Consider the following 14440-nt stretch of genomic DNA (forward strand, 5'->3'; position numbering starts at 1 on the left):
CTGAAACTGTCCCTGTGATCCAGTGATTTCCCATCCCTTCCTCACAAGTTCTGCGTCTGTCACCCTAGTGCTTCCTCTCCCTCTCCAAGACTCAGATTTGGTTGGGGATTGGATTGTTCTCACCAGCTGTCAGAAAGAACAGCTTTACATCCTATGCTCCCCTCAACTTTGAATTAATTTTTATATCCAAACCTGGACTCCTGTTTGAATCTCTAGGTTGTGCCTATCTGAACATCTCCAGATAACAATGGACTCCAAATTAATTCTTTAGAATGTCATATGCTTTTTAAAATGAAGTTGATTAAAATCTTTTGAATTGTGAATTTTTGGAAGAGATAAATAACAACATTGTGCAATGAAATTTTAGTTATTTGTTGTCTTTCAAGGGCTGGTCAAAATCTTCTTAGCACATAGATAGAAATACACTATGAACTAAAAGCATAAGGAATTACAAAATAAACAAAGAATTCCTGTCATTATTCATCATCTGATAATATTGTTTCTACCACCAAGACTCTTGCATAAGAGACAGCAGAAAAATCCTCTGCTGGAAATCACATCCTAAGGTCTTTGAGATCCTCTACTGAGTGGTGTGCAAATGTGAAATGAAATTTTAGAGAAGTTTAGAGCAACAAAGATTAGTTTCTTAAATAATTTATTTGGAATATATTAGGTGTTAAATAACATCATATAGCACAAAGTGTTATCAGTTGCACTGCATTTGTTCATGATGACGCAGATAAGAAATCCCCAAAACACGAAGAAGAAACTTGACCAAAAAAAAAGAAATCTTTGGTAGAGAGATCTAGGGAAATACTTGCTGAATGTGACAGTAGGGAGCTCCTAAACTGAAAGGAGATCAAAGGAAATGGTGATATGAACCGAAGCAATAACAAGAAGGGAAGGTTTTTAGCATAGAAAATACAACAAGCATGTTATGTTACAAAATTGCCAGGTTCCCTTTCCCCTTCCCAGTATGACAGCTGCTCACAAGATGTTTTTCCTTGCCTTGGTGATTTGTGTTTCCTAGGATAGCAAGTGACTGATAGACCCAACAGCACCACCATGCCTCAGCAGGGAATGCTCTGGTTTACTTGGACTAATTTGTCCTGCTGCAACTCCAGCAAGCCAGCGGAAAGCTGGGAGGAGGATGTGGCTCGTTACCTTGGAGGTGTCATGCAGAAGAAGCTGTGGCTCCATTTAGTCACATTAAGGTGGGCAGAGGTGGGGAGGAACAAACAGCAAAGGACTCTCGGTGCCTTTCCACTCAGCTGCTCCCCAGGGCCACCCTGGCAGCTCACAAACCCAGGGACAGGCAAAGTGTTCAGAAAGGAAACCAAATCAACATGAATCATTCCAGCTTTCTTTTTTCTTTCTTTCTTTTGGTCAAAATCTCTCCACTGGCATACCTGTACCTCCCAGCCTCAGCACGGGATGGGGCGAGCTGTGTTCTTGTCAGTCCTTGGCTTCTGTCAAGGCTGAGGACAGCTCAACATTCCCACAGCAGGAGCCAGCCCTGGCTTCTTTGGTGCACCTGGTGCTTGGTGAAGCTTTGAAAGGCAGCTCAGCTTCAGGTGCCAAATCCCCTCATGCAGAAAGGCCGTGCATGCTGCATGCACAAACCCAAGTTCTGCTTTCTGAAAGCACCTCTTTGTCTCATGAACAAACAGAAACAGCCCAGGGACATGCCTGGCCTACAGGAGCTACATTTCTTCACCAGTCATGAACAATTTTCTTTTCTAAGCCTTGACATGTACCTTGGCCCACATGAAAATCACGAGGCACTTGTGTCAGTGGGAGCAGGATCTCACCAGAAAGCCATTCTGCTTAAACCTGGTGTCATTTTCTCTGCTATTTTGGGCTGCTTATAAATCACATGAGCAGACCAGGCCTTGTCTGGCACAGGTCATAACTCAAGTCAGGAAATTAGATTGGATTTTTTTGTGGGCAGCAATAACCCACAGTGGCCACTTTCATGCAGTTTATCATGTAAACACCCACAGCGTGATGGTTCCTACAGGGCAGTGACTCAAATGGAAGATATTTACACCAATTTCTTTGTCCTTGCTCCATTGGCCCCTTTGGGATGGTATCCAGGTGCGAGAACCTCAGCTAGGGCAGGTGAATTTGGGGAGTTTAAGGGCAGTCAGTGAGATGTGCATGCATAACCATATACACAGCTTTGTCCACAAAGGTTTTCACTGAGGGCTTTGTCCTGGCACCTCCCTCCCAAAAAGGACCTCCCCCATTGCTACAGATCCTACAGAGCAACAAAGGCATTGAGTCACCAACCTCTTTGATGGGCTTTTAAGGCAGCTGGGGTATAGCTGACCATCTTCCTTCCTGTGCACCTGTCACTGCTATGGAGGAGATTTACTTTGCCTATTGAACCCACTGAAACTCATCTGTGACTATGGATTTTGTCGTTTTGAACTGGCACTTTTTGCTTTAACCTAACATTTAATTTTTGCTTAATGTGCTTTGCTCTGACATCAGGGGTCCCTCCAGTCTGATGAAGAAATATGTAGCTAGGTTCAAGGGCTAGGACTTAAATTAAAAAAAAAAAAGTATCAAGCTAGAAATAAGATCCACAAGTTCAAGAGAGAGTGCAATTAGCCCCTAGAACAACTCAAATATCACATCTCTCAAAATCTTTCACTACTGAGGCCAGATATCTGTTGTGGACAAATTTTGTGGTGCTGTCATAATTCTTCATCTCAATAGTGTTTCCTTGAAATAGAATAGGAGAATAATCTCTTTCCCTGTCAGGAAAGAGAAGGAATTTCTATGCCCTGATTTATGGAGGAGATCTGGACAGAAGACTTTCCTGGCCTGGACTCTGCCACGACAGCAGCGAGTCCTTCCAAGCTCCCAGAGATCACAAGTTCTCCCTCTGGACTTCCAGGTTTTTTGCACGACCAAGTATTTCCTACCCTATTAAATAAAAATGCAAATTAAATAGCAATAAATACAAATAAATAATCACAATACACCAAAGAGCAACCCACAGATTCTGCCAGGAGAGAGGGACTATCACACTAACACCGAGACTTGCACATCTCATTGTCTGCTAGGGGGATGATGCCTCTGACCAACACTCTACTATATTGCTGCTCATGCCGGGACAGGAGACACCACAGTTTTCAATCAGGGTCAGCTCCTCCATGCTCTGCAAGTGTGGGAAGAGCCCCTGGATGCTGCCCCGGGCTGCCACTGCTGTCTGCTGCAGGCCTGGCTCTCCCAGGACCTTGACGAGGAAGTTGATGTATCTCATGGCCAAGCGGAGCGTCTCGTTCTTGCTCAGTTTTTTGTCTGGTGGGTGGGTGGGAATGAGCTTCCTCAGCTTGGCAAAGGCACTGTTGACGTTTTGCTGCCTCCACCTCTCCCTGGTGTTGGTGAAGATCTTCCTTGTCATTCTCAAGGTGCTGCAAAGCAAAGGAGATGGTGAGTGAATGCTGGATACCCGTGGTTTTCACACAGGCTGCTTTTTTAGGGCCGCTGTAACCTCTGGGCCAGTGGCAAGCACAGAGTGGTTTAGGCTGCTAAATTTTACCCCCTCTTGCTGGTGCTCTTGTCCTCCATGTCCTTCACAGATTCACCCTAAAGTCATAATCAGAAGTATTAGAGATGCAACCGGATGTCAGAGTTCAGTAAGAACTTCACAAAGGAGGTAAAGCAGTTTAATTTCCTTATACAACATTTGGTGCTGCTGCAAGCAGAGTTCCCCCCTGCAACAGAATTCCCAACAGACAATGCATTTGTCATCCCACCAGGCTGTGTGAGAGCCACACAGGCACTTTTTATGGGGGAAAGCAGGCAGACCCAGTGCAGAACATATCCCCGCTTTCCCAGCCTCATTTCACACCTCCCTGGGGTCTGCACCCAGCTGGCCCAAGCTTGGTGATTCCTGGCTGGAGCTAAGCCAGGTGGACTTCACCATGGGCCTTCAGTGAGCAGCCAGCCCACACCACAGACGTGTGACTGTGGTTATTTCTCCAGGGCTGAGCAGTCTGCTTCCCTGCCCAGCCCACAGTGGCTGCAAGGGAATAAAGAAAAGTGTCTGGTGGCAGACACTTTTCATTCTGGCTTCTCCTTTAACCCCTGAGAAATGCCACAAGTGTGATCAGTGCATGGGGGAAAGTGTGATTCCTACAAAGCATGCTGGCATCCCAGACAAAACCTCTCCCCAGCTGTTCCCTGTCCACCCTCACAGAGCCAAGCATAGGGAGCCCCGTGCCCAGAACAGACCTGGCAAAGAAGAGTACTGAGGCAAGGGGTGCACAGTCATTTTAAATGCCATTTACCAGAAAGGCTGTCAAAAGTTCTTTGTGCTGCCCTTACCTGTCTCCCACCACCCTGGGAAAGTGCCTTCCCTCCTCTCCCACAGCCCTGGAGGAGACAGACTCCTCCATTTCTGAAGCAGCTCTTTATGCCAATGGCATGCAGACAGTTGGAGCAGGGAAGAGCTTTCCACAGCCAAGAGACTGAAGGACAAATGTTTCCTTACCCTCTTAGGCATGTGAAAACCTCAGCTTTTTATACCCATTGGCAAACCCTTCTTTACTGTAGTCCTCTGAAGGGGAGTGGGGAGCAGAGGGAATAGCATCCTTCATCCCCAGGAAGAGGAAACTTTGGGATGACAGCCCAGCTGTGATCCTGTTTCCATCTGAAGCAGCCTTACACCATGTAAGACACTTGGGGTTCACCAAAACACGCGGTGAAAGTCCAAGGGAACAAAGAAACACAAATGTGACTCACAGTTTAATTGGGATTCCCTGTCAGAGAGCCAAGGCAGGGAAGTTCCTGCCCAGCTCCTTCAAGTTTCACAGATCACCAGCTGCCAGGGGAACACAGCTGCAGCACTGTGAATCCTGTCACAGCTGTGTTCAGAGACCTCTGCTCAGGGATGCACACCCCTGAACACTGTAAATGCCTGCTCTCACTGACAACACCTCACATGCTCCTCTTGGCCCTGGCCTTTACACTGGTAACACATTTCTATTTTGGTAGAGGTCTGAAATTACTGTCATACCTTTAGGGGATGAGAAAACTGTCTCATCAAAATGGCCTTGTTTCATGAAAGGCTCCTTTAAAAAACAAACTCCTTATATTTCAGGTTGCTGAGAGTTTTTCTTGTCTTTTGTAGACTTACATTAAGACTCATTGCTTGATCCAAATAGGGATTATATCTCTCTTATTATTAATTTTTTTAAATTGTTCTCCTACCCCGTGTATCATTATTGGTTTGTGCTGTGGGAACAAATCTGCTTGGTGCTTTGCACCTCCCTCAAATAGGTTGCGTGTACCTTTCTGGCAAGAGCACTGCCACATCAGTGGTACAGATTTAAACACTGCCTTTCAGTGCTTCTCTGTACTGCAATGTTTTCAGTGCCCAAGGCAAAACTTTTGCCTTTACAGATTAGTTCTTCCAAGCAGCTGCTCAGATCCATGTGAAATGCAGAATGCCACCTGCTTCTTTCTCTGTCCTCTCTTTTGGTGTTTATGTTGTTGTTTGATTTTTTTTCCTTTTTTTTTTTTTTTTTATTCTGAAGACATCTCTATCTGTACAAAGGTAACATAAGGGAAGTTAGGAAGTTATTTGGGTGTCCTTGTCTCTTCTGATGGGTTGACTGGACTGTATTTTGCCAGGCCTTTGGGGCTCTGCACTGTAATTATGCCATGTGGGTCAGTTTTTGCTGGGTACCTGTTTACATCTCCTTACAGCTGCAAACACCAAGAGAGAGTCTGCCTCTTGTCTCCCTCCTGCTGCAGGCAGCCCCCAGCACAGCGCTCCAGGAAAGCAGGGTAACACCCAGCCCTGGTGCTGTGAACATGCCCTCTGGTCCTGTTAGTGGTGTTATTGGTGGAAAAATAAACCCAGCCTACTCCTTCACGCCGTGCTTCCTTTGTCTCTCCTCTCATGCCTTTGGAAAGGACAGTGCTACGTTTGTGGTCACAAGCCTTGTCAGCAAACAGATGCCTTTGTGAGAGCAGCTCCTGCTTTACACTTCAAAAACGCGTGTTTGTATTTCTGACATTTATTCGAGATCAGCAAACAACAGCTCCTTTCCTTTCCCAGTGCCTCCTCTTGCAGGGATAGCACTTTGGGGGAGCTTTGTTTCAGGTGTAAGCCACCTTATGTGTCTCTCCACCTTAAATTCTCCTTTCTTTCTTTACTGGTGTGGGTTTCCTGTTGTTGTGCTTGGAGTTTCCATTAGAAACATAGCAGAAAAATTATCCTGGTCCAATCCTGCAGTGATTGCAATGTTTCAGCACAGCTTTTTGCTCTAGTCACCTACACATCCCTCAAGTTTTCTGTAACCACAGCACCTTCTAGTTAAAATGCAGCCAGTTTGCTGGCAAGGGAATCTGATTTCCATTTCTTTTGTCTCATTCCCTTCTTTCTTTTCCTTCCTTCTCTCCAACTTTTCTCACCAAACTTGTCTTTCAATGTACTGTTTGCAACTTCAGGTCTTTGCTAATTTTGCACAACCAAGCAATGTATTCTTTAGCTTTCTCTGATGCACTGTAGGAAATACATGCCATCTACTTGGTCTGTTTTAAATCTGTGCAGAAATCACCTGTTTGTACAAATAGCATGTAGATTTATTGCATGAACCTGCAGGTTTGGACTCTGTACTTTCTGCTCACCTTTCCTAAACACAGATTAACAGCCTCACATTTAGCTGAGAATTAAGAATCTAGTAAAACAGCAACTTAAATTCAAGAGGATTAATTCTGCTCTCAGTAACCTAAATCTGGAAGTTTACACCATTTTCACTGGAGGAATTACTTTGAAGGGCAAAATTTTGCACTGAGGAAAGGATTTAACTCAGGTCAGGAAGGCACGTCCAGAAGTAGGATGTAAATAGAGTTTCATGAGCTAAAGTGCACGTCTGCAACATGTAAAGAGAATTATGCAAAGAAACAAAGGAAAAACAAGCCACCACCACCCACCAAAGAGACAACTAAAGCTCTTTGCACCCCCTACCTACCCATTTGAAAAATATAAAAATGTGTGGTGGGCGGAATCCTGGCTGTTTCCAACGCAGCCAGACAAAAGACTGAGCGGCGGCGGAGATGAAGATCTCTCCCAGCAGCAGTTCTCACAGGCTCTCCGTGCTAAAGCCTTTCAGGCAATTCAGGCAGCAGCAGAGCAGCAGAGCAGCTCGGGCACAAAGCACATCTCTGCCAGACATTCCCCAGCAAATGGCCCCCGAGCCAGCGGTTAATGCCTGAGCGCTGGCAGGGGACTCGCCGGCAGCCCGGCACTCAGTCATAATTAGCAGGATGCTATTAACTAAAGATCTTGGGCGAGAAAGTTCCTCCCTCAAGTTATACCTCTGACCTCGGTGAAGTTAAACCCATGTTGAAACTGGCCGCTGGAGACCTGCTCCTGCAAATCTTAATCAGACAGCAGATGCCTGCTGCCACCAAGAATTGGAGTGCCTCTAGTAAACCTGCGGTGCCACACCATCGCTCCACAGGGGAAACCCGGTGCCTGCTAAAATTGGTTATTTAACACACTGCACTGGATTTTGTTAAGTCCCCCAGCCCTTAAGTAAATGGCAGCAGAAGAGCAGATGGTTTCCTCTCCCAGGCAGGTGCTTGTGAGCCCGATCTGCCACGGGGAGAAGAGATTCTCCAGCTATCACTCCTTGCTGCTGTGCTTTGTTCGCTTTGCATCCCTGTGATTTGGGCCGGAGGAGAAAGGGGAAATTCACAGTTCCCCTCTTCAGTTTCACACAGGCCTCAGAGCGTGGCACTCAGCTTCACGCAGAGGGCAAGACCGAGCATGGGTATTACAAGATAAAACACTACCTATTGCTGACATGGGACTTTATTTCTTTTTCCCATTCCCTCGGAGGAATAAACTCATTCCTTGCAGCTTAACTATGCACAGTTTGCTGCTTGGATTTCAGGGACTTTCTTTGGGCTGGGAGGGGAAGGAAGGGAAGAGGGGACGATGCACCCCAGCTTGATGGATTTCAAGAGGAGCAGCTCGCCACCAGGGACAGGCTCTTCCCCCAGCTTTCCTCAGCTCATTCTCCCCATTGCTGCCTCCCTGCATCTCAGGTCTGACCCTTCCCAAAATGCCTCCCACCCAAAATCCCACAGGCGTACCAGTGGACAAGGACACAGAGAGATCTCAGTGCTGAGAGTGAATGCTGGGCTGGCAACCAGGGACTTGAGCTTCTGTCTGTGTTTCTGTGGTTCCCTTGCCTCAGGCAAATTCCTTTTTATTTCTTTTTTTTTTCTTTTTTCCCCTGCACCTCCTTGACCCTCCTGCTTATTAACCTCTGCAAGGTTTGTGGAAAAAAATTGTCAAGTGTATGTAAGAATTTGTGTGTTAGAGCAGATCCAAGCACAGGGTGGCCCAGCCTTGCAGTGCTGGTAAAATGAATGAGAAGAGCCTTTCCCTGCATCCCCAGGGTGATTCCTTACACTATCAGTGAACTTCATTTTATTTCAAATAAGATGTGGGAAGAGGAACTACTTCAGGAGTAAACAAGGGCTCCTTTCTCTGCCCCTTGCCTCTGTTGGGGGTGTTATGTGACAATCACACCACGGCACACAGGAGAGCAGAGCAGCAAAAGCACGACAAAAACCAGTCCATGCTGACACAGTGATTTACCTTTTTTAGAGCCTTTAAATCCAGGACAAAATGCACACAGTAGAATCTCTCCTCCTGGGAGCCCTCCTGTCTAAGGGCAGCATTTACAGAAGCTCTCACAGTCACACTCGTGCTCTCACTGAAGCTTTAGAAAAGGGAAATCACTGGAGTCCTCAAAAGCAGCTGTGTGAAGGTCTCAGGACTAAGTCACCCTTCGTGTTTGGGGTTACTACACTGCACATGATCCCAGTTCCAAGGGGCAGCTCTTTCACCTGACCCAGTGCTGCCCCTGGGTTGCTGAGCTTTGTGATCCAGTCGCCCTCCTGGAGGGTTCAGGTCTTCAGCATGGAAGAGCTCTCTGCTTTCTGAGAAAATCAGACTCCACAGTATGCACACTGTGCCGTCATGCCCTCTAGGCCTGCCTTGGGAAAGGAAAATCTGCAATGAAATGAATGGGCTGCCACCCAGATGGGTTTTGGGAGAGCACAGAGTATGTGGCCAAGACCTTGACAGTAGTGATAAAGATGTAGCTCAAGAAAAGTTTTACACATGGAGTGCAAATGCACTCTGCACATGGGAGTGGGCTTTTTTGGGGTTTGGGGGTTTTTTGTTGTTGTTGGGTTTTTTTTTTTTTTTTTTTTTTGTCATGTAGCTCTCTTCTGCTGAATATTTTTTATGGCTCTTTGCAGAAAGATGAATTATACCAAAAAAAATAAAGAACCCACTCATGGGCTGCAACAGCTTTTGCTAAACGGAGTTCCAGTGCATTGGCAGGGGCATGACAGCTTGCTAAGCTGAGAAAGGAACACTCTGCCAGGTTTAGCTTTTATTTGCTGAAGCTGCACTTGTGCTGTTTTCTGTTCCAGAGAATCTGAGAGTCTCTCTTGGAAAAACGCTTCTCTGGCCTGAACGACAGTTCCTGTGGGTTTCCTTTAACAACAGTCTCTGCCAAATTAACAGCCCAAGTACTACAGAGAGACACCTTCACGGTGCTTCAAGGTAAACACAGAGAAGAAAAACAGTTGGGTTCTGTTCCAGGAGTTCTTCGGGTCTCTTTTTCGTTTTTGTTTTTGTTTTTTTGCACACAGGCCCAGTGTGCAAAACCCTGTTCCACACTGGTATTTCTCCCACCTCATTGCATCACCCATTCCTGCCTCCCTCTCTCTGGCCTGAGGAGGCAGGAGGGCAGCTGTGAATAGCAGAAAACATTTGCCTGTGTATGCAGGGAAGTCCACATCCCCCTTCAAGTGAGGAGTGGGACCCGATGCTGCACATCTTACAGCTCAGCAGAGAGCAGTCTGCAGCACCTCACGCTGTTGGAGAAGTCTTTGGGAGCAGAAAGGGGAAAATCCAGCCAATGCAAAGGACATTTGTATCAGGGGGAAATGTGGGTATTTATTGTGTTTGGACATGGCCCCCAAACAATATTTGCTTTTGCTTTCTATCCAGCTCTGCTCTGATGCTGGTGGCAGATCTGTCTGCGACTCAGACACAGCAAGACTCGAGGTCTGACAGCACCCAGTGTCCTCTCCCTGCCAAAACTCCCCCTGGGCTGCTGCCCACCTTGGGTCACACCTGTCCCTTGGGTCACCCATGAGCACAGAGGGACGTGGCCACCACGGTAAAACACCAAAATGCCAAAAGTGAGATGCAAACCGCTGCAAGACGAGGAGCACAGCCCCATATTCCCCTGAATGTCTTGCCACCAGCCTCTATGGGGCTGCTCCTGAGAGAAACACCAGCTCAAAGATCATCCCTGCCTCAGCCACCTGTGTTTAGTGCACAGATTTCCTGCCTGGCATGCTGGCTCCGTGAGCTCATCATTCCTTGGATCACCTGCTCATATCACAACTACCTTAAAGGTTTATGTAAACAGGCAGTAAAACCAAGCTGCCTTTATCTTCTGGGTTTTTTCCTGGTTTTCTGGGGTTTTTTCTGGTTGGTTAGCTTTGTGGTTCATTGTTTGTTTGGCCTTTATTTTTTTCCTTTTTTTTGATATCTGTGTGAAATAAGATAGAAATGCATGGTGGAAAAAGATTCTGAAAACAAAATATTGTCCTGTAGTGTTACAAGGAAATCAGGAAGGATAGGGACAGCTACTTCAAAAAACGTGCATGTTTTGCTGTTTATTAACTTTCTCAAAAAATTGTTTTATGCAGAAGGCTACCCCTGGAAATAGAAACATGTTTTATACTCGCAGTTTCAAAAGTTTTGTCACAAATCTGAGAGTTACTAATATTTAACAGGAAAAGTGAAAATTTTTTAAAAATGCTAAGCTTTTCCTCCTAAGTGCACTGTTGAACTGCAGAAAATTCAAATGCCTATATGTTTTACATCTGCATCAGATGTAACACAGATGACCAGTAAAGTATGGTGATATTTTTAAATATGTGAGGATTGGAATTTAAAACTTATTCCTTACACTTTTACCTGTTGACACTGAATTTCCACACAGTCTAGTGAGTAATTAGTACATGATTATTTGTGCTTTGGCAAGGAATTTGTTTTAAATATCAAGCAGCATTAGAGAATTCACTTAAGTTTTATTTCTAAACTCAGGGAATCTATGATGCTCTGTCTAATCCTTTTGCACCACTGCAATAACTCTGATTTACAGCAGCTTGCAATGCTATAAATGAGTTTGCCTAATGTGCAATTATACAGCTGTAAGAAAATCTAGGAATAGTTAAGAACAGTGATTATAAAATCACTTTTGTTTCCTCCACATCTCACCGCCAACATTTCTCTCAAAAGCAGTAAAACCAATCAATATTTTCTTCTGGTAAGGTCTGACTCACTGAGTCCCTGTGGGGACTAGGAATTTGGAAAGCTCAGGTACAAACTGTCTCTTCACTTGATGAAGTGCAGCCACCTCTAAGTGGCTGTTTGTCAGATGAGATGCCTTGCTCTTAAATTTTTGATGACAAGAACCAGAGGTGCCACAATAAAAATCCAGAGAACTGGTAAAAGGCCACTGAAGACATCCCTTCCTTTTAGGATATTCCCCGCTTGGAGGGGAAATTTTGGCTTCCCAAAGAAAGCTGCAAGATAAGCCCAAAAGAGGGGAGGATAGCTGTAAAGAGAAGAGGCCATTCACTTACTTTTCTGCTACTTGTGCCTCTGGAAACCTGGTCAGGGGGCGGACAGGCAGCAAAATCAGGAGCTTCCTGTGATTCTTTCCCGACTGCTTTTCCAGTGCCTGCCCACGGAGCTGGCTCTTGCTGGAGTCAGCCTAGCGCTGGTCCCGGCTGCCTCATTTATAGAGTAGCAGTTCCTTTGTCTGGCGCGTGTCACCACTAGTCCTGGCAATCCAGGGAGCTCGTTTTGCATCTCCCAGGAGATGCTCTCTCTGTCCTGCCTTTTCTCTGCTCGCCACATGGCCCCCCTGCCCTTCTCTGGGGCTGGTGTGGGCTTGGTAGCAGGAAGCATCCTTGCCAGCTTTAGCCACTTATCTCAGTGACTCTGGCTAGAACTTTGCAGGAAAGGATGGAACCAGCATTAGCAATGGTCTAATTTTCCCCTCTTTTTCCTCTTCTGTTTGACGAGATTTAAAAAGAAAAATTACTCATTTATCCAGCTCTGACAATGTCAGTGTTTCCAGAAGCAGAGATGGCTCTTTCAAAAGCCCTGCTGAGGAACAGGCTGGGAGTATTTATTGCACTCCCAGGCAGGAGGAAGCTCCTGCTCTGCTCTGACAGAATGTGAGGTGTAGCTGGGGGGATGAAAATGTGCAGACCAGTGGATCCTGCCCTCCCTTCTTTGGTGGGAGCTCCCTCTCACTTGGAGTCACAGCTGGCACATTCTGCAGGCAGAGGACGGTGACAGCTGCTGCCACTGCCCCAGTGCTGCCCCAAGCCCTGGTGCCCCTCTGCTTCACTCTGTGTGGCAGCAGGAGGTGAACTCACACCTCTTCCAGCCTGCCCTTCACTCCAGGGCACTGAAGGGTTAACTCATGCTTTTACAGCAAAGATGAGCCAGCTCCACGGCCCTGTGGCTAAGATGTAGGGTCAGTGAAACACAGACTTGTGTTTCATTGCTGGGGTTTCCCCAAAGCTTCCTCTCTGAGCAAGGACAACAGGCCAGCAAGGTGACATGAGTGCAAAACCCAAAACCTGCAGAATAACCCCACCCCAGTCATGTGTCTGTGTCCATGACAGGGACTGGTCCATCCAGCCTCAACCTGGCCCTGGGTAACCACTCATTTATAGGTCATTTATAGGTCATTTATCACTCATTTATAGGTCAAACACTGGCACAGGCTGCCCAGAGAGGTGAGAGGTGCTCCACCCCTGCAAACACTCAAGGTTCCTTTGGATGGGGCACTGAGCAACTGATCTAATTGAAGATATTGCTCAGTGCAAGGTAGTTGGACTAGGTGGCCTTTAAACGTTCCTTCCAGCCCAAACCAATCCTTGTTTCTATGGAAAGAGTCATAAAATTGCCCCAGGCACAGGCCAACTACCCTTACTGCAACCATACAGATCCTTTGGGACCCATCCAATCCTTTCTGCTCCTCCATCCACTTCTCCATGAAGTGCTGGGAGTTTGCTTTGGATGAACTTAAGAGCAAATAGGGAGAAAAAGAGCAAGATACCTGCTTATGCCCTAGAGCAGCAGGAAATATCCTGGGGATACCAAGGAGAACAAGGGGTGGGGAAAGAGAAGCCCCAGCTCATCACCCCCCTGTCATGGGGCGGGAAAACTCCTGCACCCAGGACGAGCCGCTCCAGGCGCATTGCACCACTCCTTCCCTCCGCCAGCTCCCAGGAGAGCTCAGCTATTTCCCAGACCAGCTCACCCCAAAGAGCAAGACGGCTCAGCGGTGCTCGCCTGTTGGGTTTTTAACAGCGCTGAGGATGTTTCAGCAGACGGGACTGCCCCATGAGTCTTAACAAGGCAGCGGCGGAACGATGCGGTGGCTCTCTCCGGAGAGAATGAGCCTCGGGTCCCTGCCAGGGCAGGGCTGCTCCCTGCAGAACTCGAGCGGAGGTTCAGCCCTTTCACACGGTAAATTAACAGTGGCACTACAGCCTGAAAGCTGTGTCAACCGCTTCATTTAGCACAAGTGTTATGTTAACTAAAGGCCCTATTCCGGAGGGGCCTTTGGCCTCACAGAAGCCTAATTTCCATGTAATTTACATTGGAGAGTTGGAGAGTGCCCCTCCTCTCTGTTACTTCCTCCAACCTATTATCTACCCAAAACCTGCCCTGAGATGCTCCGGGCAGCAGTCGAGGAGGAGGCTTGCAGGTCCAGAAAGGGAAGGGAACTGAAGCTCCTGATCCCTAATTGCTTCAATACTCCACTAAAGCCTAGAGCTTTCAAAACCTGTCCAGAAAAAGCACTACAACCAGGAAAGCAAACAAACTGACAATGGTTATTTCAAACACTTTGCCAAACATTTTTAAACAAGCAAAACTGAGTCATGCCTTTTTTCACCAAAACGCACAAGCACTTGTGGGAATGTTTAAATTTCCAAAAGTCAAGCAAAAGCTATCATTAGTACTTGCCCTGACTGCCAGCTTGTGCAGCCTCCTGTTTCTACAGGAACAGTCAACCCACAAAGCTTACAAAGTCTGCAATTATAGCAAACAAATATCACTACATACCCTTCCTTTAATAAAATATAAAAATATTCATGTTTCGATGTGACGGTGTTCACAGGGCTGAGGGATGAGGGAAGAGACGGGGATCTGACTCCATGTTTCAGAAGGCTTGATTTATTATTTTATGATATATATTATATTAAAACAATACTAAAAGAATAGAAGAAAGGATTTCATCAGAAGGCTAGCTAAGAATAGAAAAGGAAAGAAAGAATCATCACA

General features: G+C 46.4%; 1 protein-coding gene across 1 annotated transcript; it reads right to left on the bottom strand.

The window, feature by feature from the left end:
- Positions 1-638: 638 nt before the first annotated feature.
- TAL2 (TAL bHLH transcription factor 2) lies at positions 639-11826 on the bottom strand. The gene is made up of 2 exons (XM_066569283.1): positions 11716-11826; positions 639-3425 (listed from the first exon to the last, which is right to left on the bottom strand). The coding sequence occupies exon 2, from the start codon at positions 3413-3415 to the stop codon at positions 3071-3073; it is 345 nt and encodes a 114-aa protein (XP_066425380.1). The 5' UTR covers positions 3416-3425; positions 11716-11826; the 3' UTR covers positions 639-3070.
- Positions 11827-14440: the final 2614 nt, after the last annotated feature.

This window comes from Molothrus aeneus, chromosome Z (assembly GCF_037042795.1).
Source record: "Molothrus aeneus isolate 106 chromosome Z, BPBGC_Maene_1.0, whole genome shotgun sequence".
Classification (NCBI taxonomy): Eukaryota; Metazoa; Chordata; class Aves; order Passeriformes; family Icteridae; genus Molothrus; species Molothrus aeneus.